The sequence below is a fragment of the Oncorhynchus kisutch genome, linkage group LG30, assembly GCF_002021735.2.
Source record: "Oncorhynchus kisutch isolate 150728-3 linkage group LG30, Okis_V2, whole genome shotgun sequence".
Taxonomy (NCBI): Eukaryota; Metazoa; Chordata; class Actinopteri; order Salmoniformes; family Salmonidae; genus Oncorhynchus; species Oncorhynchus kisutch.
The window spans coordinates 10086062-10112649 of record NC_034203.2 but is presented as its reverse complement, the minus strand read 5'-3'; the positions used below and the strand labels follow the sequence as shown (position 1 = coordinate 10112649).

General features: G+C 41.6%; 1 protein-coding gene and 1 long non-coding RNA gene across 3 annotated transcripts in view; one reads left to right on the top strand and one right to left on the bottom strand.

Annotated features, from left to right (window-relative positions):
* Positions 1 to 2847: 2847 nt before the first annotated feature.
* LOC109875318 (probable ATP-dependent DNA helicase HFM1) overlaps positions 2848 to 26588 on the bottom strand; it is a 28309-nt gene continuing 4568 nt past the window's right edge. The window contains exons 11-40 of one of the 2 annotated variants that reach the window (XM_020467636.2): positions 21158 to 21313; positions 20624 to 20824; positions 20411 to 20499; positions 20261 to 20304; positions 20024 to 20125; positions 18681 to 18826; positions 18394 to 18488; positions 14409 to 14542; positions 13907 to 13954; positions 13710 to 13790; positions 13337 to 13428; positions 13055 to 13161; positions 12921 to 12968; positions 12596 to 12693; positions 12329 to 12463; positions 11328 to 11413; positions 11004 to 11087; positions 10667 to 10824; positions 10247 to 10350; positions 9860 to 10069; positions 9649 to 9711; positions 7969 to 8093; positions 7694 to 7761; positions 7252 to 7358; positions 5258 to 5341; positions 4573 to 5040; positions 4240 to 4312; positions 3606 to 3711; positions 3266 to 3402; positions 2848 to 3146 (exon numbers count right to left, since the gene is read on the bottom strand). In XM_020467636.2, coding sequence (XP_020323225.1) covers positions 3080 to 3146; positions 3266 to 3402; positions 3606 to 3711; positions 4240 to 4312; positions 4573 to 5040; positions 5258 to 5341; positions 7252 to 7358; positions 7694 to 7761; positions 7969 to 8093; positions 9649 to 9711; positions 9860 to 10069; positions 10247 to 10350; positions 10667 to 10824; positions 11004 to 11087; positions 11328 to 11413; positions 12329 to 12463; positions 12596 to 12693; positions 12921 to 12968; positions 13055 to 13161; positions 13337 to 13428; positions 13710 to 13790; positions 13907 to 13954; positions 14409 to 14542; positions 18394 to 18488; positions 18681 to 18826; positions 20024 to 20125; positions 20261 to 20304; positions 20411 to 20499; positions 20624 to 20824; positions 21158 to 21313 — 3516 coding nt within the window. In that variant the 3' untranslated portion in view covers positions 2848 to 3079. The remainder of the gene's footprint in view (positions 3147 to 3265; positions 3403 to 3605; positions 3712 to 4239; positions 4313 to 4572; positions 5041 to 5257; positions 5342 to 7251; positions 7359 to 7693; positions 7762 to 7968; positions 8094 to 9648; positions 9712 to 9859; positions 10070 to 10246; positions 10351 to 10666; positions 10825 to 11003; positions 11088 to 11327; positions 11414 to 12328; positions 12464 to 12595; positions 12694 to 12920; positions 12969 to 13054; positions 13162 to 13336; positions 13429 to 13709; positions 13791 to 13906; positions 13955 to 14408; positions 14543 to 18393; positions 18489 to 18680; positions 18827 to 20023; positions 20126 to 20260; positions 20305 to 20410; positions 20500 to 20623; positions 20825 to 21157; positions 21314 to 26588) is intronic. The other variant, XM_031810484.1, reaches the window with a different exon arrangement.
* Positions 21310 to 22995, top strand: LOC116358624 (uncharacterized). Its single transcript, XR_004206392.1, has 2 exons — positions 21310 to 21562; positions 22607 to 22995. It is a non-coding gene; the product is annotated as an uncharacterized LOC116358624 (long non-coding RNA).

Genomic DNA, 26588 nt, shown 5'->3' with positions numbered 1-26588 from the left:
TGGGAGCCAGGCCCAGGAATACTCCTGAGCAGCACCCCCCCCCGGATGTGGAGGTCCTGGGCTGGCGTGGTTACACATGGTCTGCGGTTGTGAGGTCGGTTGGACATGCTGACAAAATCTCTAAAATGATGTTGGAGGTGGCTTATAGTAAAGAAATTAACATTTAATTATCTGGCAACAGTTCTGTTGAATATTCCTGCTGTCAGCATGTCAATTGCATGCTCCCTCAAGTTGAGACATTTGTGGCGTTGTGTGACAAAACGGCACATTTTAGAGTGGCCTTTTTTAATGTCCCCAGCACAAGGTGCACCTGTGTAATGATTATGCTGTTTAATCAGCTTCTGGATATGCCACACCTGTCAGGTGGATGGATTATCTTGGCAATGGAGAAACGCTTGGGATCGTAAGAGACCATCCACTGGGACAGCTGATCAAACTGAGTATATCTGTCTGTAACAAAGCTTGTTGTGGGGAAATACTAAATTTGATCGGGTGGGCCTTGCTCCATGTGGCTGGGCCTATGCCCTCTCAGGCCCACCATGGCCGCACCACTGCCCATTCATGTGAAATCCATAGATTAGAGCCTAATGAATTTATTTCAATTGACTGATTTCCTTATATGAACTGTAACTAGTTGAAATTGTTGCATGTTGAGCTTATACTTTTGTTCAGTATAGATTGGTAAATTAGCGGCCAGCTAATTATGGACAGGGGACCCCCATTGATTTTCACTCAGATGTTTTGAGCCCCACCTGTTTAGCTAAAAAAAAAATATATATATTTGCATGTTATTTTGACATTAATACGTGTCACATAAGTTTGCAAACAATGTAAAAAAAAAAAGTACTAATTTGTTAATAAAGTCATATGCACACATGGTTTCTTTGTTGCTTTCTTGAGTAATAGAGCTCCAAAATGCAGGTGTTTCAGCCTAGCTCAGTGTGGTCTGTGGTGGTGGGGCAGCCAGCAGACAATACGGAGTGTAGGGGTTGGTAAAATCTTAGCTAGAGAGCTAGACAAGCAGTCATCATGAATCAAGTCGACAATCTACTGGCAAATCCTTTTCATATGAAGAGAAATCAGATTTGTTTTTTTACCTTTTATTTTACTAGGCAAGTCAGTTAAGAACAAAATCCTATTTATAATGACAGCCTAGGAACAGTGGGTGTACCGCCTTGTTCAGGGGCAGAACGACATATTTGTACTTTGTCAGCTCGGGGATTTGATCTAGCAACCTTTTAGTGACTGGCCCAACGCTCTAACCACTAGGCTACCTGCGCCCCGTATCGGTGCTCATTGGCCGTTGGAAATCAGAAATTCAACAATGAGTGGTTTGGAAGGAATCAGTGGATAACTGTAAGCGTTGCAAAGCAATCACTAGCCTGCTATTCAGTGAAGAGGGTGTGTGGTCCAAGTCTGGGTTTAAGAGTCTCTTTTCCAAGTTTAAAAGGATAAACATTCACATGCAACACCATGGGCCAGAAAATGTTAAATACATTTGCCATGCTGTCAATCCTGCATGACTTCTGCCATGTTCAAAACAACTGAATAAATAGGAGCAGGAAAATCTCAGACTTCAGTGAGTTAAAGACAACTGGGAACCCGGAAAAAACAAGCTCTGACTGGGAAAATAAGTTTTGAACAGTCATCCAACTCGGAATTCCAAGGGAACGTGGGCTTCTTTTTAGAGCAACCTTTTCCCAGGTTCCCAGTTGTCTTGAAAGCACCATAAATCCAGAGAATGCCAGACTTTGATTACAAAATTTGACCACAAGAATGACTGCCGCGCCACTGTCCTGTTCAAGTGGGCACTGCACAAGGTGAGTCCAAAAATGTCTTATATGCTGCTGCAGAAATGATGTAATATGTGAATATGTGGTTAAGAAAAGAATACTAAGTATATGTTGTGTAGTAAGCTGTTAGTAGCCCATGTGCCTCACACTAATAATTTGGTCCCTTTCCCCCTCATAACTTAGCCTACTGTTCTGACTTGGTGGTGCACATGTATCATATAGCCTGTTTTAGAGAAATGTCATCATCGAATATTGTAAGAGCTTTCACTGTCTTCTTATATGCCCCCTTTACTTATCCTACGGTTCTGACTTGGTGTACAGTGATAATTCTGTAAGAACGCCCCATGTTCTGAATTTTGTCACTGTATATTTCAAAAGTGCTGAAAGAATAGTTCTATTGACAACATCCGTCTTAGCTCGCTCATTAATGTCTTCATTGAAATTACGTATAGCCTCTTATCGTTCCCTTATGCCATTGTTTGTACATCTCAATTGTCCGTAGAAACCACACTTGTTGCAAGTCAGCCATATCAGCTATGTTTTAAAAAAAGGCAGTAAATGAGAATGAATTAACTGTTTCGCTGCCAGACAAGGCTCCGCTGTTGACCAGGTGTAGCAGTGGTAAGGATTCACTCCATTGTGCTGGAAAGAAAGCTCTGCTGTTGGGACAGGTTTATGTAGGCCCTAACAGTTTGTGGGCACCGTGTGTCATCATCATAGTGCAATTAATGTGTTGTGTAGTGGCTTTGCTGGCATGCATCAACAACAACAAATAACATTTGAGTCGCCACTGTGTACGAACAATCATGATCTGCCCAATTCTATACAACCATGACAATAAAATTCAAAACCAAATAATTCCTTACTAACTTCTACCCCCCCCAGAAAACAAAATATCACTCGCCAGCCCCCCTACCACATTAAACTTTACCCATATCATGCGGAAACACTCCACCCATAGGATTGTCCACACACACACGTTTTTAAGGTTTGATACTTTCCTAGATATCAATATAAAAATGATAATATTAAGATATAATCCCCTCAGACTTCCTCTGAATAAATATTGTGTTTATTCAATTAAGTACATAGATTTATAATACTTTTTTGACCACTTGCTAATGATGATCGACTGTTCCTACTCCTGAATGATAGAAACATTTTCAAATAGGATCAACAGTAAATCTAAAAGTTCATCTCAAACAGCAAACAGTATAAATAAAGTATAACATACACAGTAACATGAAACATTGTCATGGAACCCGTCCATACAACTATAAACACTTCTAAAATAGTCCATCAAATATACCCATGAATGCATCCACTTCCTTGCTGTCGTCCTCTCCCTGGAGCCTGCAATGATGAGGAATCATGCTATCTATCAATGATTTAAAGTTAATGCATAATCTGCTTACAAGTTGTATTGATAAAAAGTAAAGGAAATGAACTATTCTTTCGCTATAGTTCCTCACCTTTTGCCAGTCGCATTGCCATTGTTTAGGGTAGTCGTCTTTGAGAAGAAATCAAACTGTCCTCCCAGCGGAGCCATGCTTGTATCAGTCTGTTTTGGGAAGGAGGGTGCTTTCACAGAGGGTTCACTGAATGTCCTCTGCAGAGGGAAAATATTACTTTTCAAATGTGTTTGGAAACAAATGGGCTAAAACATTTAAAATCATGTGATTTGTGTAAAAAAATAAAAATGTCATTCAATATCATAACAGAAGCCTTGGCTTTGTCGTCAGTTTAATTTTGATGTCAGATTCAGCATTGAGATGAAGTCAACTGAGTTGCTAGGGGTAGTTAGTAACTCACTGTGGCCTTGTTGTCAGAGTGGCTCCAGGGAGCAGAAGCCTGGAGGTTATGTGGTCTGACTGAGAGACTAGTAACTGCTATCTGAGGAATAACTGGGGAGGTTGACCTGGGACACACAAATAAAACATGACATTTTACATTGATAATCATTTGGTTTAGGACACATTTATCAAGTATTTACAGATATAGGATCTTAATTTGATCGCCGTGTTGCAGGAGAACTTTCCTGCAGTGCAGGAAATGTAAAACTAGTAGTGTATTTGAGGATTAAAAAAGGCTTCCAAAGTTAGTCATTTCCACTTTGAAATTTCAGATTTGATTTCCCCTTATGAAAAATGTATCAACGCTCAAAAAATTGCATTCATTATAAATCACATTTCCTGTTGCTGCAGGATTATTTTCCTGCTGTAGCAAACTGGCTCAAATTAAGATCCTACATCTGTACAACAGTACCAAGTTTCTACTTGCTGACATCTCTATAACCAGAAACTAGTTGGCATACAACCGGGAAATAACATCACTATCACGTCCCATGCTAAATATAGCCTGCTGGCAAAGATCATATTTAATTCAGTGTAATGACAGTGGTTTGACATCTTGTGACACAGCGAAGTTTGGTACAAGTAGAACTCACCTGAGTGGGGCACTGGACACAGTGAAGCGGGGTTTGGGTTGTACATAAGTGGATGGTAGTGGTGTTGAGTGACCTGAAAACACGTGTCCATCATTTCATAATTAATTGAAGACCAGATCAAAATTACCAATCAAACTGTAATTGATGAACAGAGGGTTGGGGTCAATTCTATTTCAATTCAGTTAGTTCAGGAAGTAAAGTGAAATTCTGATATCAATTCCAATTTTTCTTAATTCTTATCAATGAGGAAGAATTGGAATGAATATTTACTTCCTGAATTGACAGAATTTTAATTAAATTGACTCCAACCCTGGATGTTCTGTAGTAGAATACCTTTCAGCTTGTCACGGTCAATCCCCTGAGTGTTAGCTACAGTGGTGCATGATGTCTCACTGGCGTGAACTAAGTTGTCGTCGTCAAAATCATCCCATTCGTCTCCCAGGTCAAAGGTCACGCTGGGGGTGTGTGACGACGAGAGGAAGCCACTGTCATCGGTCAAGTCTACGATGGGACTCGGAGAGTAACTCCTGCTCTGGCTTTGGGGAGTGCTGTAACCGCTAGTCTGGCTTTGGGGGGTATTGTGACTCTGGGTTTCCTCCCTACTCTGGTTTTGAAGGGGAAAATGACTTTGGGGGTAACCCATGCTATGGGTTTGGTGGGTGCTGTGGCTCTGTGGGTAACCCGTGCTCTGGCTTTGAGTAGTGCTGTGGCTTTGGGAGTAACCCATACCCTGGCTTTGGGGGGTGCTGTGGCTGAGTGACCCTCCGTTGTATGCACTGGGTTTCCTCCACATTGAAGTGCCTGAAAACATAGATGTTGATTAATGGTGAGAGATGAGATGTTGATGTAAAATGTATGTATGTTTGCAGTGTTTGAAGTAAGTAGTCTACTGGGAAATAATATGATGTGCATACAGTATTGAATCTACAATGGAGTACGACTTGGAATCATGGGATCTGATTGTAAAAAAAAAATATATATATAGTATGACATAGTTTTAGTAACTTAGAAGACCTACTTTGTGACTCTGTAGGGGTTTGAATAGGTGGTGGTTCCTCTTCTCCCATTGTCTGATATATGTCTTCCAGGTAGTCATTATACTCTGTAGAGAGATATCTTTTGAGTTACTCCTCTCAAGGGTCCATTAACTACCATTAATTTCCCACACTGCTGTATACTGGCAGCCCGCATGGCCCCTTTTTTGTCAATCAACCCCCCCCCCCCCCCCAAAAAAAGAAAAGAATAATTAATAGAAATATGTTGAGAGTAGATCTTAAAAGAAAATGACTAAATTAAAAGTGAAAGTCACCCAGTAAAATACTACTTGAGTAAAAGTCTAAAAGTATTTGGTTTTTACATATACATGTACTTAAGTATCAAAAGTAAATGTAATTGCAAAAATATACTTAAGTATCAAAAGTATAAATAATTTCAAATTTCTTATATTAAGCAAGCCAGCTGGCACCATTATCTAGTTTTTTAAATGTACAGATAGCCAGGGGCACAATACAACACGCAGACATAAATTACAAACAAAGTTTAGTGAGTCGACCAGATCAGAGGCAGTAGTGATGACCAGGGATGTTCTCTAGATAAGTGCGTGAATTGGACCATTTTCCTGTCCAGCTAAGCATTCATAATGCAATGACTGAGTACTTTTGGGTGTCAGGGAAATTGTATGTAGTAAAAATAACATTATTTTCATTAGGTATGTAGTGAAGTAAAAGTAGTCAAATATAAATAGTAAAGAGTTACAATAGTAGAATACACAAGGTGCAATTTTCGAAATTTGGTTGTGCATCAGTATCTTTTCTCTTATGTCAGTCACTGAAAGCAAAGAAAATGTATACTGAACAAAAACATAAACACAACACAACACACATGTAAATTGTTGGTTGCATCTTTTGTGAGCTGAAATAAAAGATCCCAGAAATGATTCTCACATTTTGTGTGCACATTTTTTTTTACATCCCTGTTAGTGAGCATTTCTCCTTTGCCAAGATAATTCATCCACCTGACACTTGTGGCATATCAACAAGCTGATTAAACAGCATGATCATTACACAGGTGCAACTTGTGCTGGGGACAATAAAAGGCCACTAAAATGTGCAGTTTTGTCACAACACAATGCCACAGATGTCTCAAGTTTTGAGGGAGTGTGCAATTGGCATGCTGACTGCAGGAATGTCCATCAGAGCTGTTGGTAGAGAATTGAATGTTCATTTCTCTACCATAAGCCACCTTCAATGTTTTTTTTTACAGAATTTGGCAGTACGTCCAACTGGCCTCACAACCGCAGACCACCTGTAACCACGCCAGCCCAGGACCTCCACATCTGGCTTCTTCATCTGCGGGATCGTATGAGACCAGTCACCCGGACAGCTGATGAAACTGAGGAGTATTTCTGTCTGTAATAATGCCCTTTTGTGGGGAAAAAATAATTCCGACTGACTGGTCCTGGCTCCCTAGTGGGTGGGACTGGCCCCCAAGTGGGTGGGCATGGCTGCACCCCTGCCCAATCATGTGAAATCCATAGATTAGGGCCTAATGAATTTATTTCAATTGACTGATTTCCTTATATGAACTGTAACTCACTAAAATCGTTGAAATTGTGCAGGTTGTGTTTATATTTTTTGTTCAGTATAGATTGGTAAGTTAGTGGAAAGCTATCTAAACTTGTAGTAATCATGGTCAAATTACCCACTGGGGAACCCCCATTGATGTTGCTAGTTACTTTCACTCAGATATCGTATTAAAAACTCAATGTTTCTCTACGCCCATGGCAAAATGTGTAGGATTGCAGGAAATGAACTGTAAAACTTATTTTTTTCTTCTCACTGTCGAGTTGGGGGGCCACTAAAAAGCTAGGGCCAGCTCTGACTGCATGTGTGGGTATGGATGAGGGTACGCAGAGCCACTGCGGCTCCTCATGATGAGTTCAGATTTTTTGTGGCCCCCACCCCATCAAAGTTGCCCATCTCTTCTCTAGAAGGATTCTGATACTAAACCTACCATGGTCATAGTTCTCAAGATATGCCATCTCTTGGGGCATTGCAAAGTCCTCAGCTGATTCCACACTCTGTTGTATTGTTGAAGCGCCATAATGATTACCTACAAACCTTCAAAACATTTTAAGAAACGATGAGGACAGTGTCAGATGCAGTTTGCATTGGTAATCAATTAACATCTGGGTGGCAGGGTAGCCTAGTGGTTAGAGCGTTGGTAACCGAAAGGTTGCAAGTTCAAATCCCCGAGCTGACAAGGTACAAATCTGTCGTTCTGCCCCGGAACAAGGCAGTTAACCTACTGTTCCTAGGCCGTCATTGAAAATGAGAATTTGTTCTTAACTGACTTGCCTAGTAAAATAAAGGTAAACACTTTAGACATTTTTATTTTATTTTAACTCCAACCTGATGAACTGTATGTTTTGGGTGTGGAAAAAGAGTGTATGTACCTGCAAGCAGCAGGCGTATAAGAAAAGTGCTGAATGTTCGTAGCCCCAGTCCTACCACTCATTCTCATCTAAAAGAACAAGCAACAGGCAGACAAAACACATTCAGTTGACACATAAAACATTTAAAAAAGCTAAAACATGTCACGCTTTTGATTTCAATGCATGATTTATGCCAAAGTATGAATGAGTCTTGTGTGAGTCTCTTAAGTTAGAATTCAGCCCAAAGGGGTTATATTTTAAAGGACTGCTGCAGTTCTTGTCAGGTGTTCTCTCACTTTTAGGCGTTTGACTGGAGTCTCCGTCAGTGTATCACTCCTGGTCTTCAGGTCTTGGAGGTAGGAGGAGAAACTCGAATGCTGATTCATAGGCCTCTTCAGAACCACCGGCACTCCATTTTGACCTGGGAAACATAATTAGGAGATGAAAATACAGCGTCTTCAGGAAGTTGACCCCTTGACCTTTTCTACATTGTGTTGTGTTACAGCATGAATAAAACATGTATTCATTTTACATTCTTTGTCACTGGCCTACACACAATAGCCCGTTATATCAGAGTGGAATGACTGTGTTTTTAGAAAAGTTTACTCAATATGTCAATAAGTGTTAAACCCCTTTGTTACGGTAAGCCTAAACAAGTTCAGGTGTAAAAATGTGCTTAACAAGTCACATAATAAGTTGCATGGACTCACTCTGTGTGCAGTACGTGTTTAACATGACTGCTGAATGACTACCTCATCTCTGTACCCCACACATACAATTATGTGTAAGGTCCCTCAGTAGAGCAGTGAATTTAAAAAACAGATTAAATCACAAAGACCAGGAATGTTTTCCAATGCCTCACAAAGAAGGGCACCTATTGGTAGATGGGTAAAAATGAAAAAAAGCAGACATTGAGTATCCCTTTGAACATGGTGAAGTTATTAATTACACTTTGGATGGTGTATCAATACACCCAGTCACTACAAAGATACAGGCATCCTTCCTAACTCAGTTGCCGGAGAGGAAGGAAACCGCTCAGGGATTTCACCATGAGGCCAATGGTGACTTTTAAACAGTTACAGAGTTTAATGGCAGTGATAAGAGAGACCTGAGGATGGGTCAACAATGTTGTAGTTACTCCACAATACTAACCTAATTGACAGAGTGAAAAGAAGTAAGCCTGTACAGAACACAAATATTCCAAAACATGCATTCTGTTTGCAACAAGGCACTAAAGTAATACTGCAAAAATGTGGCAAAGCAATTAAGTTCTTGTCCTGAATACAAAGTGTTATGTTTGGGGCAAATCCAATACAACACATTAGGGAGTACCTCTCTCCACATTTTCAAGCACAGTGGTGGCTGCATCATGTTATGGGTATGCTTGTAATCGTTAAGGACTAAGCACAGGCAAAATCCTAGAGGAAAACCTGGTTCAGTCTGCATTCCACTAAACACTGGGAGATGAATTTACCTTTCAGCAGGACAATAACCTACAACACAAGGCCACATCTACACTGGAGCTGCTTACCAAGAAGACAGTGAATGTTCCTGAGTGGGCGAGTTGAAAATCTATGGCAATTTGACAGAGCTTGAAGAATTTTGAAAATAATACATGGGTAAATGTTGCACAATCCAGGTGTGAGAAGCTCTTAGAACTCACCCAGAAAGACCCACAGCTGTAATTTCCACCAAATGTACTTCTACAAAGTATTAGCGGTGTGAACACTTCTGTATTTAACTTTAAATACATTTGCAAAGATGTCTAAAAACATATTTTCACTGTCATTATGGGGTAAATAACGTGTGTAAATCAATGAGAAGGCTGTACAACAACAAAATGTGGAAAAAGTCATGGGGTATGAATACTTTGAAGGCATGGTACACTATAATACATTCATCAAACATTTAAATTATTCTAAGTGTCAATTGAGAAATGGAATGGACAGTTTTTGAGGACTAAAAACTTGACTCACAGCAGTCGTGGCCACACTGATCCTTGTTTTTGCAGAAGTGGTTACATTGTCTTTTGCCTGGAACTGGTTGTGAGGAACCGGAATTTCAGCGGGGGAAAAAAGATATTGCACATTTTGTTTCAAAACAACAACAAAAACAGTCCTGTGAGTCTGCAAGTACAACTTAGTAATAGCTCAAAGCATTCTAATGTTTGGTGTAAAATCAGCCTACCATTTTCTGTGGATGTGGAGTTTCTCTTCTGTGCCGTAGCCTGTGTTTGCTGACCTGTTGGCTGTGTTCTCTGTGTTGCACCCTGTGATCTCTGAGCGTTAGCCTGTGCTATGTGCATCGTGTCATGTTGCTCAGGTGTGAATGATTCACCTCCGTACCTCTTTGGTCCAGAGTAGAAGGCACTAAACTTCTGCTGAATGTCCAACCCCACTGCAGAGAGGAAGATCTCAGAGTAGTTAATAGAAGGAGGTGTATATTCTTACTTTTTACAATTCTCACTGAAACAATTTAATTAGACTTAAACTGCCTTTTAGAAGTTTTATGTAGTTTGTACAAGTGTATTTTGAACAATAACAAACGTAAAATCCTGACAGTTAACTGCCTGACCGTATTCTGAGCTGATTAGATTCACGCTGATCTCCTCTCCTTTGAAGGCTTTCGCCACTTCGATCTTCTTTGACCAGTTTCCCGACTTCAACAGCATCAAGTCTCTGGATGAACACACAATACAGTCGCTCTCCCTTACATATTTCTTTCCCTTTCATGTTCTCTCTCTCTTCTGCTCTCTTTCCTTCACTGTTTTCCTTCTATAAGTGTATAACAGTAACATTTTACTTAAAGCCTGCAGGTACAATGCTTTATAACTTGTTATAAGCATGTATGACCCTTTAAAATGTTTTATAATACACTTTTAATATGTTCTGTCTCCACCTACAAGCTTTAGGTAAAGTGTGTCTCTATGCATGTGTGTATCAGGTCGTGTCTGTGTGTGACGACATTTCTGGAAATGCCAGTCCTAATCTTTACGTGAGTTTTTGCAGGAAGACCACGTTGTTGTCACAGTCCCCGATGATCATTGTGACATAGTGGTGGTCATGAGTGGTTCTCTTTGACAGTAGCTGTTCGTGGTTTTTCACATTCACGGTCACGACAATCTCTGCGGTGGCGATGTTGTATCTTGGAAGCTAAAACGTGAAAAATAAAAACGAAATTAAAGCTTGTGGGGGAGATGTATTCATTGATGTTAAATGATACAAGTATGGAAAATATTCTGCTACGTCCTGCTACCAAATATTTCTACAACGATTCACCTTGATGACCATTTCCGTTCAAACTACAATTCTACCAAAGCAAACATTTTTACCTGCTCCAAACTAACTTCATATTTGGGTAGATTGATGACAGCGTCTCTGATTTGGTTTCCAAACGGAGGATGTCTGTTGACAATCTAGAAAACATAAACAGACAACAAATATTTGCTTTTATTGTACTTGAAAGCACATTGTGACAACTGTTGATGTAAAAAGGTCTTTAAGCAAAACATTTAACTGACTGATTTGATCGAAAGCCGTGACACTGCATGTTGGTCTCAAGGGGAAATGTCAATAAACCATTTGGAGATATCGAGACAACAGTGTTGTTTAATGACTTTGTAGTTACAGTCATTCTCAGTTGATGCTCTTCTCACCAGCTCCAGTTCCCTGGCGTTGGTCTGCTCTATCTTGTTGAAGGTGGTGAGCCCAGCGTTCACCATGGCCGTCGACAGAGACAACCCTGGATCAGATATCTGTGTTATTACAGCCATATATATATAAAATGATATTATAAATAAAATCTCAGTTTTTAGCAACTCAATCTCAGTGTCATATGTCTATGGTTACAGCAATTTTCATGCCTTTGATTTGTCTGGGAACAAAATCAGTTAGTCAATGGGTTTTTAAAAGGCTGCGGATGCGGCATCTGCATACCGACCATTTGATCTCAATCAGTTTGATGGCGATACACATTTAGATCTTCTTGAGATACACCGTGTTGCTTCGAAGTAGCCTACAGTGTCGTTGCGAATGATGTACAGTGAGCGAATTCCGGAGCAGATGGATTAGCCGACCTGTGTATTTTCCTAGTATTGGCGCGCTGTTGAGTATTGGCCACATGAGAGAAAATGCTTACAGTGAAATGCTTCCAGTCTTCCGGTAATGTTACACTATGCTATTATGTTGGGTTCTGTTATGTAGAATACTATCTTTATGTGACCTTGCAGACATTGATTCGGCTTTGATCTAGCTTGACTAAACAAGCCCCATTCGCCTGAGTAGCCTGTTCTCTGTGCGTAAAGTAGAGAATATATAAATGCGCAGGAGTAAAAAAAAATATGTCGGAACTGCAGTCACTCCGTTTGTAAAAGGGGTGTCTGACAGTGGAGGCTGGTGAGGGGAGGACAACTCAATGTCTGGAGCGGAGCGAAAGGACTGGCATCAAACACGTGGAAACCGTGCGTTTGCTGTATTTGATACCATTCCATTATTCCGCGTCCAGCCATTACCACGAGCCCGTCCTCCCCAATTAAGGTGTCACCAACCTCCTGTGGTCTCGTAGCAACAGTAGGATAACATACTACTGTTCTACAAGCATTGACAGTATTTTGCACACACGTTCTGTATTCATTGACAGTATTCTATGTCTCCTTACCTATTTTCTCCAGCTGCTTTGAGACGTAAGGAGAGTCCTCCCACAGCTTGGCCCTGAAGCACTTGGCCAGTATCAGGGAGTTGAGTAGAGCAGAGAAGCCTGTCTTGGAGCGCTGGTTCAGGAACTCTGCCAAGCCTAATGTAGTTCAAAACACATAGACATTATCTTACTGAAGAGTGTTTTTCAAGCGTTGTCTATCAAGGTTGTCTATCAAATGAGGCTCACTGCTAATCATCTATTGTTAATGTGAAGTGATTGATGACTTACATCTGCTGATTCGGACTCCATTTCTGAAGATTCTCCCTGTGTCCTGTGCAAGTCCAAACTCTTGGATTGGAATGGAGCCAAACTGGGCTTGAATCAAACTGAGGGGGAAGACCGGTAGAGAGACAGAAGGGATGAATCTCAAAGGTCTTTCCTTGATTCCTCATGTGCCTAATTCCTCGTCTCCGCCTCAAAACGCAAGGGAAGAAAAGACCCAAGGTTCAAGGAAAGACTTTTGAGATTCACCCAAAGAGAATACATGGCCTTCTCCAATGTCACCCTCCATTTTCTCATGCTGGTACACTGTAGGGGTCTCTGCTTGACCTACCAGTTCACCTTCATCTCTTTGTTTTTGATCTTTCCCTCCATGGGATACCTGGATAAACAAAAGCCCAGATATCAGCATTTACACCATCTTCAGGGCATTTTATTGGAATATCATTGATTGAATTCCACTAAAACCTGATAGTGATCCTGTTCTTGTCCTTGTTCAACGTGTTCAGGGTTCTCTTCTCGTTCACTCTCAGCTGCACGTCAGTGAACTCTCTGCCCTTCACCATCAATTCTATCTGTGTGAAGAAGACCCAGCTTCCATTTGAGTGGAATACAGAATCTACTCAACTCATCTATTGAAATGTCCTGTGTAACAAACAACACAAATGCCACAAACAACACAATACAGACACTCAATATAAACAGTGTATGTGCATAATGAGAGACGCTACAGTGTTACTGTATACCTACCAGCTCAGGTAAGGTCTCAGTGCCTGTCACCTTGCTGAACTGCTTCATGGTGTCAAACGCAACACAGTACCTTGCCATCAGCCTGCCTGCCTCTGTACGGGATGAACACAATTACATGTCAAGGATATAACAGATGTCAGTTAATGGCTTTGGGATGCTGGAAAGCACATGCAAGTCTATGGGTCAAATGTTCCCTTCCCCTGACGAAATTCGAAATATGCCAAGATTAAGGAGATATCTATCTGTATCATTGAATAACACCAAACATGTACAGGGTTTGCACGTTGTTTTACACTTCTGACGATAAACAATGTAACAAACAGTAAATGGCCATTAGTAGCCTCTTGAACCAAAATGGTCAGCCGCTCTCAACCTGTAGCTTTGATGTTAACATCCTCATCCATGGAGATCAGACCAATGGAGGCCAGGGAATTCAAGTTCTTCAGACAGAGCTCTGAAGCAGGATGGGGAGAGAGATTCTTCAGTCACACAAATGCTATCGTGATGGAGATATTCTGTCTTCTCAGATAAGAAGTCCATACAACAAAGACAAAAACAGCAATGCCACACCTTGCAATTTGGCTTCGATTCCACATCGGTCCAAGTCAGTGGAAAAGCCTGCATAAAAACGCACGGACAGTAAGTTGTTTTCTCCTCATGTACAGTACCAGTCAAGAGTGTGAAAAGCTGTCATCAAAGCAAAGGGTGGCTACTTAAGAATCTCAAATATAAAAAATATTTTCATTTGTTTAACAAATTTTTTGGTTACTACATGATTCCATTTGTGTTATTTCATAGTGTTGATGTCTTCACTACTATTCTACAATGTAGAAAATAGTAAAAATAAAGAAAAACCCTTGAATGAGTAGGTGTGTCCAAAGTTTTGACTGGTACTGTATGTCCTCAGGTCTTTTGAGCAACTGTTTGACACTATGTTGTGAGATGTAAGCACAGGCTAATAACTGTAATGTAATAGACTAGCACCCATGCTAATGCTGTATCCATGCTGTACATTTGCTGGCTAATACTAATAGAGACCGGGGTCTGTCCAGTGTCTCTCCTTTTCCCTGACCATAGTGTCTGGGGTTCTTCAGAGCTCGGATGTAGAGGAAGCTGGAGCGGATCCAGTCCAAGGCCATGTTGACGTCTGAAATGGTGTGGAGGACAATCTCAGCGTTCAGGTGCTCCACCAGGTGGGTATGCAGGCTGAGTGGTCAAACAATAGGACATCACCATCACCATCCTCTACACAAGTATCATATACAGTTGAAGTCGGAAGTTTAGATACACCTTAGCCAAATACATCAGTTTTTCACAATTCCTGACATTTAATCTTAGTAAGAATTCCCTGTCTTAGGTCAGTTACGGTCACCACTTTATTTTAAGAATGTGAAATGTCAGAATAATAGTAGAGAGAATTATTTATTTCAGCTTTTATTTCTTTAAATCACATTCCCAGTGGGTTAGAAGTTTACATACACTCAATTAGTGTTTGATAGCATTGCCTTTAAATGGTTTAACTTGGGTCAAACAGCTTTTATTTCTTTAAATCACATTCCCAGTGGGTTAGAAGTTTACATACACTCAATTAGTGTTTGATAGCATTGCCTTTAAATTGTTTAACTTGGGTCAAACATTTTGGGTAGCCTTCCACAAGCTTCCCCCAATAAGTTGGGTGAATTTTGGCCCATTCGTCCTGACAGAGCTGATATAACTGAGTCAGGTTTGTAGGCCTCCTTGCTCGCACACGCTTTTTCAGTTCTGCCCACAAATTTTCTATGAGATTGAGGTCAGTGCTTTGTGATGGCCACTCCAATACCCTGACTGTGTTGTCCTTAAGCCATTTTTTCACAACTTTGGAAGTATGCTTGGGGTCATTGTCCATTTGGAAGACCCATTTGCGACCAAGCTTGAACTTCCTGTCTGATGTCTTGAGATGTTGCTTCAAAATATCCACATAATTTTCCATCCTCTTGATGCCATCTATTTTGTGAAGTGCACCAGTCCCTCCTGCAGCAAAGCACCCTCACAACATGATGCTATCACCACCGTGCTTCACGGACGGGATGGTTTTCTTTGGCTTGCAAGCATCCCCTTTTTCTTCCAAACATAACAATGGTCATTATGGTCAAACAGTTCTATTTTTGTTTCATCAGACCAGAGGACATTTCTCCACAAAGTATGATCTTTGTCCCCATGTGCAGTTGCAAACCCTAGTCTGGCTCTTTTATGGCGGTTTTGGAGCAGTGGCTTCTTCCTTGCTGAGTGGCCTTTCAAGTTATGTCGATATAGGACTCGTTTTACTGTGGATATAGATATTTTTTAACCCGTTACCTCCAGCATCTTCACAAGGTCCTTTGCTGTTGTTCTGGGATTGATTTGCACTTTTTGCACCAAAGTACATTCATCTCATGGAGAACGCGTCTCCTTCCTGAGCGGTATGACGGCTGCGTGGTCCCATGGTGTTTATACTTGCATACTATTATTTGTACAGATGAACGTGGTACCTTCAGGCGTTTGGAAATTGCTCCCAATGATGAACCAGACTTGTGGAGGTCTACATTTTTTTTTCTGAGGTCTTGTGTCAAGACCGTCATATGAATAATTGGACCAAGGTGCAGCGTGAGTAGAGTTCCACATTTTAATGATAGTAAAACTTCCAAAACAACAAAGATATAACAATCATACAAAACAATATCCCACATAGCAGGTGGGAAAAAGGACACACTAAGTATGATCCCCAATTAGAGGTAACGATATTCAGCTGCCTCTAATTGGGAACCATACACACACACACCAACATAGAAATAGAATACCTAGAAATCCCCCTAGTCACGCCCTGACCTAAAACACCATAGAGAATCCAGAGGGCTCTCCATGGTCAGGGCGTGACAGTACAAAGGTGCGGACTCCGACCACAAAACCTGAAACTAGATGGGGAGGGCTAGGGTGGGCAACTAGCGTCGGTGGCGGCTCCGGTGCGGGACGTAGCACCCGCTCAGACCGCGGATCCGGCCATGGAGCAGGACTGAACGCCATGCATGGACTGGGCATCGGCACAGTGGAAGGCTCTGGCCATGGACCGTCACTGGAAGGTCTGGACTGTGAACCGTCGTTGGAAGCTCTGGACTGTGAACCGTCGTTGGAAGCTCTGGACTGTGAACCGTCGCTGGAAGCTCTGGACTGTGAACCGACGTTGGAAGCTCTGGACTGTGAACCGTCGTTGGAAGCTCTGGACTGTGAACCGTCGCTGGAAGTTCTGGACTGTGAACTGTAGTTGGAAGCTCTGGACTGTGAACCGTCGCTGGAAGCTCTGGACTGTGAACCGTCGCTGGAAGCTCTGGACTGTGAACCGTCGTTGGAAGCTCTGGACTGTGAACCGTTGCTGGAAGCTCTGGACTGTGAACCGTCGCTGGAAGTTCTGGACTGTGAACTGTAGTTGGAAGCTCTGGACTGTGAACTGTCGCTGGAAGCTCTGGACTGTGAACCGTCGCTGGAAGCTCTGGACTGTGAACCGTCGTTGGAAGCTCTGGACTGTGAACCGTTGCTGGAAGCTCTGGACTGTGAACCGTCGTTGGAAGCTCTGGACTGTGAACCGTCGCTGGAAGCTCTGGACTGTGAACCGTCGTTGGAAGCTCTGGACTGTGAACCGTCGTTGGAAGCTCTGGACTGTGAACCGTCGCTGGAAGCTTTGGACTGTGAACCGTCGTTGGAAGCTCTGGACTGTGAACCGTCGCTGGAAGCTCTGGACTGTGAACCGTCGTTGGAAGCTCTGGACTGTGAACCGTTGCTGAAAGCTCTGGACTGTGAACCGTCGCTGGAGGTTCCGGGCTGTAGACCGTCACTGGAGACTCCGGACTGTACACACGCACTGGTGGACGAGTGCGGGGAGCCGGCACAGGACATACCGGGCTGGGGAGGCGCACTGGAGGCCTGGTGCGTGGAGCTAGCACAGGTTGCAGCGGACTGATGACAGGCTCCTCAAAACACCTGCGCTGCAGCATGGTCCTAGCCAACATCTCTCTCCGATATCCCTCCTCAAACTGCTCCATCGACTCCCAGACGGTCTCTGGCTCTCTCCTCGGCTCGGCCGACCGCCCCTTGTGCCCCCCCAAAACAAATCTTAGGGTTGCCCTTGGGTTGTTTATGGCTGCGGACCCCGGCGTCGTCGCTGTCCTCCTTTACTCCTCGGCGACTCCCGCCAAGGAAGAGTCTCGTATCCACCTAATATCTCTTCCCATGACCAACTCTCCATCACCTTCTGGGCAAGCTGCTTGGTCCTGTTTAGGTTGGATATTCTGTCACAACCGTCGTATGAATAATTGGACCAAGGCGAAGCATGAGTAGAGTTCCACATTTTAACGATAGTGAAACTTCCAAAACATCAAAGATATAACGATCGTGAAATACAAAACAATATCCCACATAGCAGGTGGGAAAAAGGACAGCTGCCTCTAATTGGGAACCATACACACACCAACATAGAAATATAATACCTAGAAACCCCCCTGACCTAAAACACCATAGAAAACCCTGAGGGCTCTCTATGGTCAGGGCATGACATCTTGGCTGATTTCTTTTGATTTTCCCATGACGTTAAGCAAAGAGGCACTGAGTTTGAAGGCAGGCCTTGAAATACATCCACAGGTAAACCTCCAATTGACTCAAATAATGTCAATTGGAGGATTAGCCTATCAGAAGCTTCTAAAGCCATGACATAATTTTCCGGAATTTTCCAAGCTGTTTAAAGGCACCGTCAACTTAGTATATGTAAACCTCTGATCCACTGGAATTGTGATACAGTGAATCATAAGTGAAATAATCTGTCTGTAAACAATTGTTGGAAAAATGACTTTTGTCATGCACAAAGTAGATGTCTTAACCGACTTGCCAAAACTATAGTTTGTTAACAAGAAATTTGTGGAGTGGTTGAAAAACAAGGTTTAATGACTCCAACCTAAGTGTATGTAAACTTTCGACTTCACCTGTAAATTAATTTAACACAAAATTAAGTCGAATTAGGTTTTGGTGGTCTGTAAAAAGTAATGTCCCCATACCTGCTTTCGATGATTTCCGCTCCATTCATGAACTGCATGTACTTGTCTTTGGTTTGAGTCTTGGTCATGATCACTGCGGTCGCTGATGTATCAAACTAGAGAGGAGACATCGAAGGCAAAGCTGGAGATAGAGGTTATGCTTTTTGTGAGCGGTACACAAACAGATCACAAAGCAACTGAAAAGATGCAAAAAGGGCTGTTTTAAGACTGGGCACTTGTACAGTACACTGACGAGCTAAGCATGCTGGGAGTCTGGGGCTACTTGAGGGTTTGTCTGTGCTCCGTACCTGTGGCCGGCCTGCTCGGCCAATCATCTGCAGCATGTCGGCCTCGCTGTACTCCTCACAGGCGCCCCCGATGTAGTGCATGGTGGACTTGATTACCACCAGGTGGGCTGGCAGGTTCACCCCCATCGCCAGAGTACTAGTTGTAACTGAGACATTTCCCCAATAACTTTACACAATATTTCTTTGGTATTTCATATTACATAAACATGTGCCATGACAATGTTAAGGTCAATAATGTTTCTGATCCTGAAGTATGGAGGAAGATTGTCGGTGAAGGATGCACTAAATATAGGCTGAGATAACAAAAAGCTTTTCTATATTTAGCCACATCCACAGTATATTTTGACACTAATCTTTATTAAACCCTCTCTTACTGGCATGACTGTGACTGGTAACACATATGGTTGGCCTGTAATGGAGGATAGAAGGGTCGTTCCACGAATAGAGTACATTTTAGGTAGTGTAACTTCATACAAAAAAAAAACACAACTATTCTTTTAATCTCATTTTAACATTCTCTCATAAAGAGCAGATGTTCAACTTCATAAAAAACATGCTTTCCCGTCTCAAGGGGTTAAATAAAAGGACTTCAGTAAGTGCCATGAAACTAACCGGGATTACAGTTTTCATTTTAAACCAGCCATAATCCCCTTGTGAAGCTTGTTGTGTGTAACAGCTTAAAAAAAAGAAAAATCCTTTTTTTTTTTAAATTTCTAGCCTATGGGAAGTGTTATTCTCTTTATTCTCAGATTTCCACCACAAAACCCCAGAAAATTGCCAAAAAGAGTAGAACCAGCTTTGACTTATTCCACATTTTCCTGTGTTAAAGCATGAATTCAAAATGGATTAAATATGTTTTTTCCTCACCCATCTATCCACAATACCCCATAATGAGAAAGTAAAACGTTTTTTTGAAAGGTATGCAAATGTATTGAAAATTACATACATAAATATCTCATTTACCTCATTATTTAGAGCACTGAGTGACTCACCTGTGACTCATTCTGGATAAGTCTCTAATAAGAGCTTTGCACACATGGATTGTACAATATTTGGCAATATTTTTTTCCAAAATTCTTCGAATTGGTTGTTGATAATTCCTAGACAACCATTTTCAAGTCTTGACATAGATTTTCAAGCAGATTTATGTAAAAACTGTAACTCGGCCCCTCAGGAACATTCACTGTCTTCTTGGTAAGCAACTCCACTGTATATTTGGCCTTGTGTTGTAGGTTATTGTCCTGCTGAAAGGTGGATGAATCTCCCAATGTCTGGCGAACAGCAATTAAACTCTGTAACTGTTTTAGCGTGTACTCTACTCATGGAACGACGCAGATACTCACACAGCACAGGCAGGTCTCCCATGTTGAAGGCCTCCTCGATTCGCTTCCTGTCTGACACGTCAACTCCGGCGTGATGGAAACCAACTCCAAACGACACCAAGTCTGGAAAAGAGAAAACACTGGGCTAGTAATTTCACATTTCTAACGCAAAAATAGCTATATTCAAATCAATGTGCAATGTTTGCCTACATGGTACAGAAGAGAAGGAATATAAATTATTATAAATTCTCCACTGACCTTTGAGTTTTGAGTCCAGGAGAGAGTTTGCATAATTCACCAACCTGCAAACAGCGGATTCCATCAATTCAATCAGATAAAACTAAACAGCAGGAAATGTGTATTGAATACCTGTACATTTCTAAATAATGAAAAGGGAAGTAGCTCAACCTTTGTTTGTGCTCAATACTCATGATGAACCTGGCATCCTTGGCCAGAACCGTGGCCGATTGCTGGACTCCTTTCCTTGTTGAACAAAACTGTTTAAAAATACATGGCAAAAAATCCTATATGTGAAATATTAACAATGACAATACTTACTGAAATGTATAAATATGGTACTGGTCAAGTCTACATTTCAGAGACCCAAAGAGTGTTCCTCACAACAAGTGTTGGTTTCTGGTCCGAGTAGGTCTGGATGATGTTGGCCATCTTGTAGTTGAGTGACAGGTCGAACTTGAACTCAGTCTGGTTGCTGTTGCAGGGGAAACCCAGCACTACTTTCCTCAGTTTCACCGGTCTGTGACTCTCATCCATCTCCAGACAAGTAGCAGGGTCTCTGTCGTCACACAGCCAGTCTGCTATCTGCCATGCCAAACCATTGAACCAGTAAGGAGAAGTAATTTCTTCAAATAAATGCTCAGTTTAATGATAATCAGTAACTAGCAATACTACTATATACTACTAATACTAATACTAATGCTAATACTACTTTCCTATTTCCTATTCCCTTACTCTTTCTGAAGGAGACAGGACTGCGGACATAATAACAACATAACAAGACACGGAGATGCATGTGTCAGAATGGCAAATGATGAACAGAAAGGGAAAGAATGACTATAGTGAAGGAAGTCTCTTTAGAGTATTTGCATATGGCCAAAGTGTGACATCACCCCTCTTTGACCCTCAGCCACTTACATCCTTGGTATTGGGGATGGTGGCGGAGACGGCCACAAATCTCATGGAGACGTCCTCCTGAGGGTTCTCTGCTGCACGGTAGGCATGGACCGCCTTCATCCTGCTCACCACCACCTCTAGTGTGGCTCCGCGCATAGGGTCCTTCACCACGTGCACCTGGAAACACAGAGCCAAGATGGATTATATTTAGTTGTCAATCTAACACATGTATAGCACAATAATAGACAGATATTAGAGGGCTTGCAAGTTGACATACGATGCCTCCTGGCGGCCATATTGGAAGACCACCGAATTAATTCCGTCAACAGACGAGTTGCTACCCCAAACTGCACGATAACAGTGCCTAAAACTAGTTGATTCATCACCACGGTCATTTTCTGTGGATTCGTTTGCTGCTCTAACAAGGTAGGAAAGACAACGGGGGAAAAATATGTTCCCCGCAATCATGAAACCCAATTGGTTACGCCAATGAAATAAGACTCGAGAGCTGTCAGAAATGCGAAGAAACCTTTTTGCCCGTCAATACCTGAATCCAGACAGCTCTCAGTACAGGGTCTGCTACGATCATTTCATCACTGGTAAATCAAGTCTGATCAATTTCGAATTTAGTTTAGCTGTTATGCTATCCAGGTGTTAACAACACTTAAGTTACCCAAAAGTAGCTAACTAGATAGCTTGTAGTCTAGCTATTAGCATGTGTAGTGAGTTTCACATTTTGGGGAAGCAATTTTTTCACCATAGAAAGGCAGCTTTATAACAAGGGATTGCATGCCTCTATCATTGCATTTGCAGACTATTGTAAGTATTCTATTCCTAATGTGATGAGTAGATTGGATAGTGATCATTTAGGCTATAAATAAACGCTTAGCACCGGGAAAAAATGTGGCCGTTGATATACATTTGATGCAATTCTTCTACACTTTATAGGACTGGAGACATTAGCAGAATAGTATTTGATACGATGGCCTACTCTACTGACAACAGATCAAGAAAAACGACCTTGTCTCGAATGCAACCATGTAATCTAGAATATGACACTAATTTGACAAAAGCTTGATCCCTTCTAGCCATGACCATGAAAAGGGGAGATGCAAATTGTAACATATGACGTCCATATAGAGGAGGACAATTGGAGGACAATTATTGACCAAAATAACTTCAAAATATTCATATGATAAACCAATGATATTTTGTTGAGAACTTTATTCATAAGAGGGAAAATGTGTGGACATTACATCATAGGACAGAGGCCTCAATGGGATAGGACAACCTGCCTTGTTGACTATTGGTTGTTCCATCCCAACAATAGATTTAATCTTTATGTGACACTAAAACACCTGAATGAATTAAACACAATCGAACAATTAAGAGCCCTGGTGGTATAGGTGACCTAAATAAGTGCTATTCTAACATTAGGGGTGCTTTTAATTGGTTTATGTACTACTGTAGGTTCACCAGCTGACCTCTTATCAAGACACCCACGTCAACTGGATTCCCACTGTGAAGATGAGCAGTGCTGCAGCAGCATCAGCGTCTACTACTTTAGGAAACATCGCTCAGTTATACGAGATGGTTGCCATATGCTGTGCTTTGGACAATTTCAATTAATCCTGTTGTGTCATTTGAGTAGAGCGCCTTCTCCTTGTCGTCATGACAAAAGTGCCTCCTTAGACCATGTGGATATATAAAATGTCCTTTGGAGCGTGTAAAATACTATTGTTTATGATATTGTAAACATACTCTACTTTAATAATAGGCTGTATTGTTGTATGGGTGAAATGAAAAGTGTTGTCATCTATGCTTTGACTAGCCCCATTGAATAAAAAATATTTCTTATAGCCCAACTATTTTCTTTCTTTTACAATTTAAACACATTTAGCAGAGACACTGCAATTGCTGTGTAGCCACTCAGACCTTCTGGGAGAAAAGTATCTGGTATTGAACTTGGTGGTAGTAGTTGTGTGTGTTTGAAGCGAAGGATCCCATTATCTGCTTCCACCGAGATTTACAAGGGTTGGATTTGCACAATGGTTGGATTTGCACAGCGCATGAATTTGCATGGATTTGCACTGATTAGCTTCATACATTGTTCTCAATTTAAAAACAATACCAGTAGACAAAGAGCTGAACAATATGTAAACAATGTGTGAGTTAATAAGCTATTCTCTGCTTCAGATGCACAATGTCAAGGGGTGCATTACAAATGCCCATAAGGCTAATGACATCATACTGTAGGCCAGTGGTTCCCAACTCCAGTCCTCGAGTACCCCCAATAGTAGTTTTTTGTAGCCCCGGACAAACACACCTATTTCAACTAATCATCAGGCCCTATGAATTTAATCAGGTATGTTTGTCCAGGATTAAAGCAAAAATATGTGCTGTTGGGGGTACTCAAGTACTGGAGTTAGGAAACCACTACTGTAGGCATATGGCTGCATTGGCACTGCATGCCATTATCAGCTAAAAAATGGGTTCACATATCCTGAAAAAATTATGACAATCAAATAAAACTTATTGGAGAGCTTATGACTGAACAAAAAGGTACTGTTAATTTGAGAATACAACACAAACAACACAAATTAGAGACATAGTCCCCTCTTTATTGCAGGATTGTGATTAATCAACATCGACACTAGTTATTCTTGAATAATAGTTCACTTTAAACACTTCAAAGAATCAACACTATTTCATATAATTTCAAAGTGTATAAGTAAGCTAACTCATATGTAAAGGTTTGACATTTTAGTAACAAGCAGGCTATTACTATTAAAGCATAATTTCAAGGGAACAAAAAAAAGTCAATACCAGAAGTGGCTAACCTCGCTCCACTGACTCCTGATTTACTGGGTGAGCAGACTTGTTCCAGGCCAGTAATATCACACTTGATTATTAACTAATTATGTTCGATACCAGTCTGTTGTCCCCATATGCTTCAAAATGGCTACCATTGTCCCTGTACCAAAGGCAAAGATAACTGAACTAAATGACTACTGCCCCGTAGCACTCACTTCTATCATCATGAAGTGTTTTGAGAGACTAGTCAAGGATCATATCACCTCCACCTTACCTGTCACACTAGACCCACTTCAGTTCGCATATCGCCCCAACAGGTCCACAGACGACGCAATCGCCATCACACTGCCCTATCCCATCTGGACAAAAGGAATACCTATGTAAGAATGCTGTTCATCGACGACAGCTCAACATTCAACACCATAGTACCCTCCAAGCTCATCATCAAGCTGGAGGCCCTGGGTCTCAACACCTCCCTGTGAATTGGATCCTGGACGTTCTGAGGGGCCGCCCCCAAGTGGGGAAAGTAGGAAACAACATCTCCACTTTGCTGACCCTCAACACTGGGGCCCCACAAGAGTGTGTGCTCAGCCCCCTCCTGTACTCCTTGTTCACCCACAACTGCGTGAACATGCACGCCTCCAACTCAATCATCAAGTTTGCAGACGACACAACAGTAGTGGGCTTGATCACCAACAACAATGAGACAGGCTACAGGGAGGAGGTGAAGGCACTCGGAGTGTGGTGTCAGGAAAACAACCTCTCACTCAACAAAACAAAGGAGATGATTGTGGACTTCAGGAAACAGCAGAGGGAGCACCCCCTGATCCACATCGAAGGGACAGCAGTGAAGGTGGAAAGTTTTATATACATCACAAACAATCTGAAATGGTCCACCCACACAGACAGTGTGGTGAAGAAGGCGCAACAACGCTTCTTCAACCTCAGGAGGCTGAATAAATTTGGCTTGTCACCCAAAACCCTGACAAACTTTGACAGATGCACAATTGAGAGCATCCTGTCGGGCTGTGTCACAACTGCACCGCCCTCAACCGCAAGGCTGTCCAGAGGGTGGTGCGGTCTGCATAACGCATCACCAGGGGCAAACTACCCGCCCTGCATGACACCTATAGGAAGGCCAAAAAGATGGGACCGAGAAACTGAAAAACAGGTTCTATCTCAAGACCATCAGACTGGTAAACAGCAATCACTACCTCAGAGAGGCTGCTGTCTACATCACTGACCACTTTAATAAATGGATCACTAATCACTTTATACAATGACACTTTAATAATGTTTACATATCTTACACTACTCATATCACATGTACACTACCATTCAAAAGTTTGGGGTCACTTAGAAATGTCCTTGTTTTTGAAAGAAAAGCAAATCTTTTGTCCTTTAAAATAACATCAAATTGATCAGAAATACAGTAGACATTGTTAATGTCAAAACAGAAGAAAGTTATTTGTTTCTAGCCATTTTGAGCCTGTAATCGAACCCACAAACGCTGATGCTCCAGATACTCAAGTAGTATTAGAGAAGGCCAGTTTTATTTATTCTTTAATCAAAAATGATCAATTTCCAGCTACAATAGTCATTTACAACATTAACAATGTCTACACTGTATTTCTGATCAATTTTAATGGACAAATGTGCTTTTCTTTAAAAACAAGGACATTTCTAAGTGACCCCAAACTTTTGAACGGTAGTGTATATACTGTATTTTATACCATCTATTGCACCTTGCCTATGCCGCTAGGCCACCGCTCATCCATATACTTACATGTACATATTCTCATTCACCCTTTTAGATTTGTGTGTATTAGGTACTTGTTGGGGAACTGTTAACATCTGCTAACCATGTGTATGTGACAAATAAAATAGGATTTGAATCAGGTGTGTTAGTGCTGGGCTGAAACAGAAGCCTGCACACCCAGCAGGGTTGGCCTGCTCCAGTTGTAATAGGTTTATACATTGTTTGACTTTGTGTGACAAAGACTGTATTTTTGTTCACGAAATTTGAACATACACATATAATCCATGGTATACAAGAATGGCCCCTTATTCTCTTGGGACCATCTGTATAAGAATGGCCCCTTATTCTCTTGGGACCATCTGTATAAGAATGGCCCCTTATTCTCTTGGGACCATCTGCAGACAGGGTTTCACAGCTCTCTGTACCTGAGGACAGAAGACATTACAAAGTAACAGGCCGCATTATCCTCAAATTAGACAGCACTGAATATTACGTAGATATATCTCTCTGTACTTAGCTGGGGACTGGAACTGGAGAATATTTTCAAAAATGTCCTCCAACAAAGGTACCTGCCCTATCCAGAGTAGCCTACTCTCCATTCTCTGACAGCAGCGACAGATAGCTAATCCTATTCCATGCCTGTTGGCTAGCTACCTCGCTACAAATACATTTAGAGTTACAACAATAATTACATCACAATAGCTAGCTAACTAGCTAATATGAAGTTAGCAAGCTGGTGATATTTAATTTTACTTAGCTAGCTATACAGTATGTACACTTTTCTAACTAGCAAACATTACGTTAGCAGCTCATTTGAGAGACCCTGCACACTAAGTTTCTGGTGCAAGCTAGCTAATAATACATCGTTTTCGATCATTT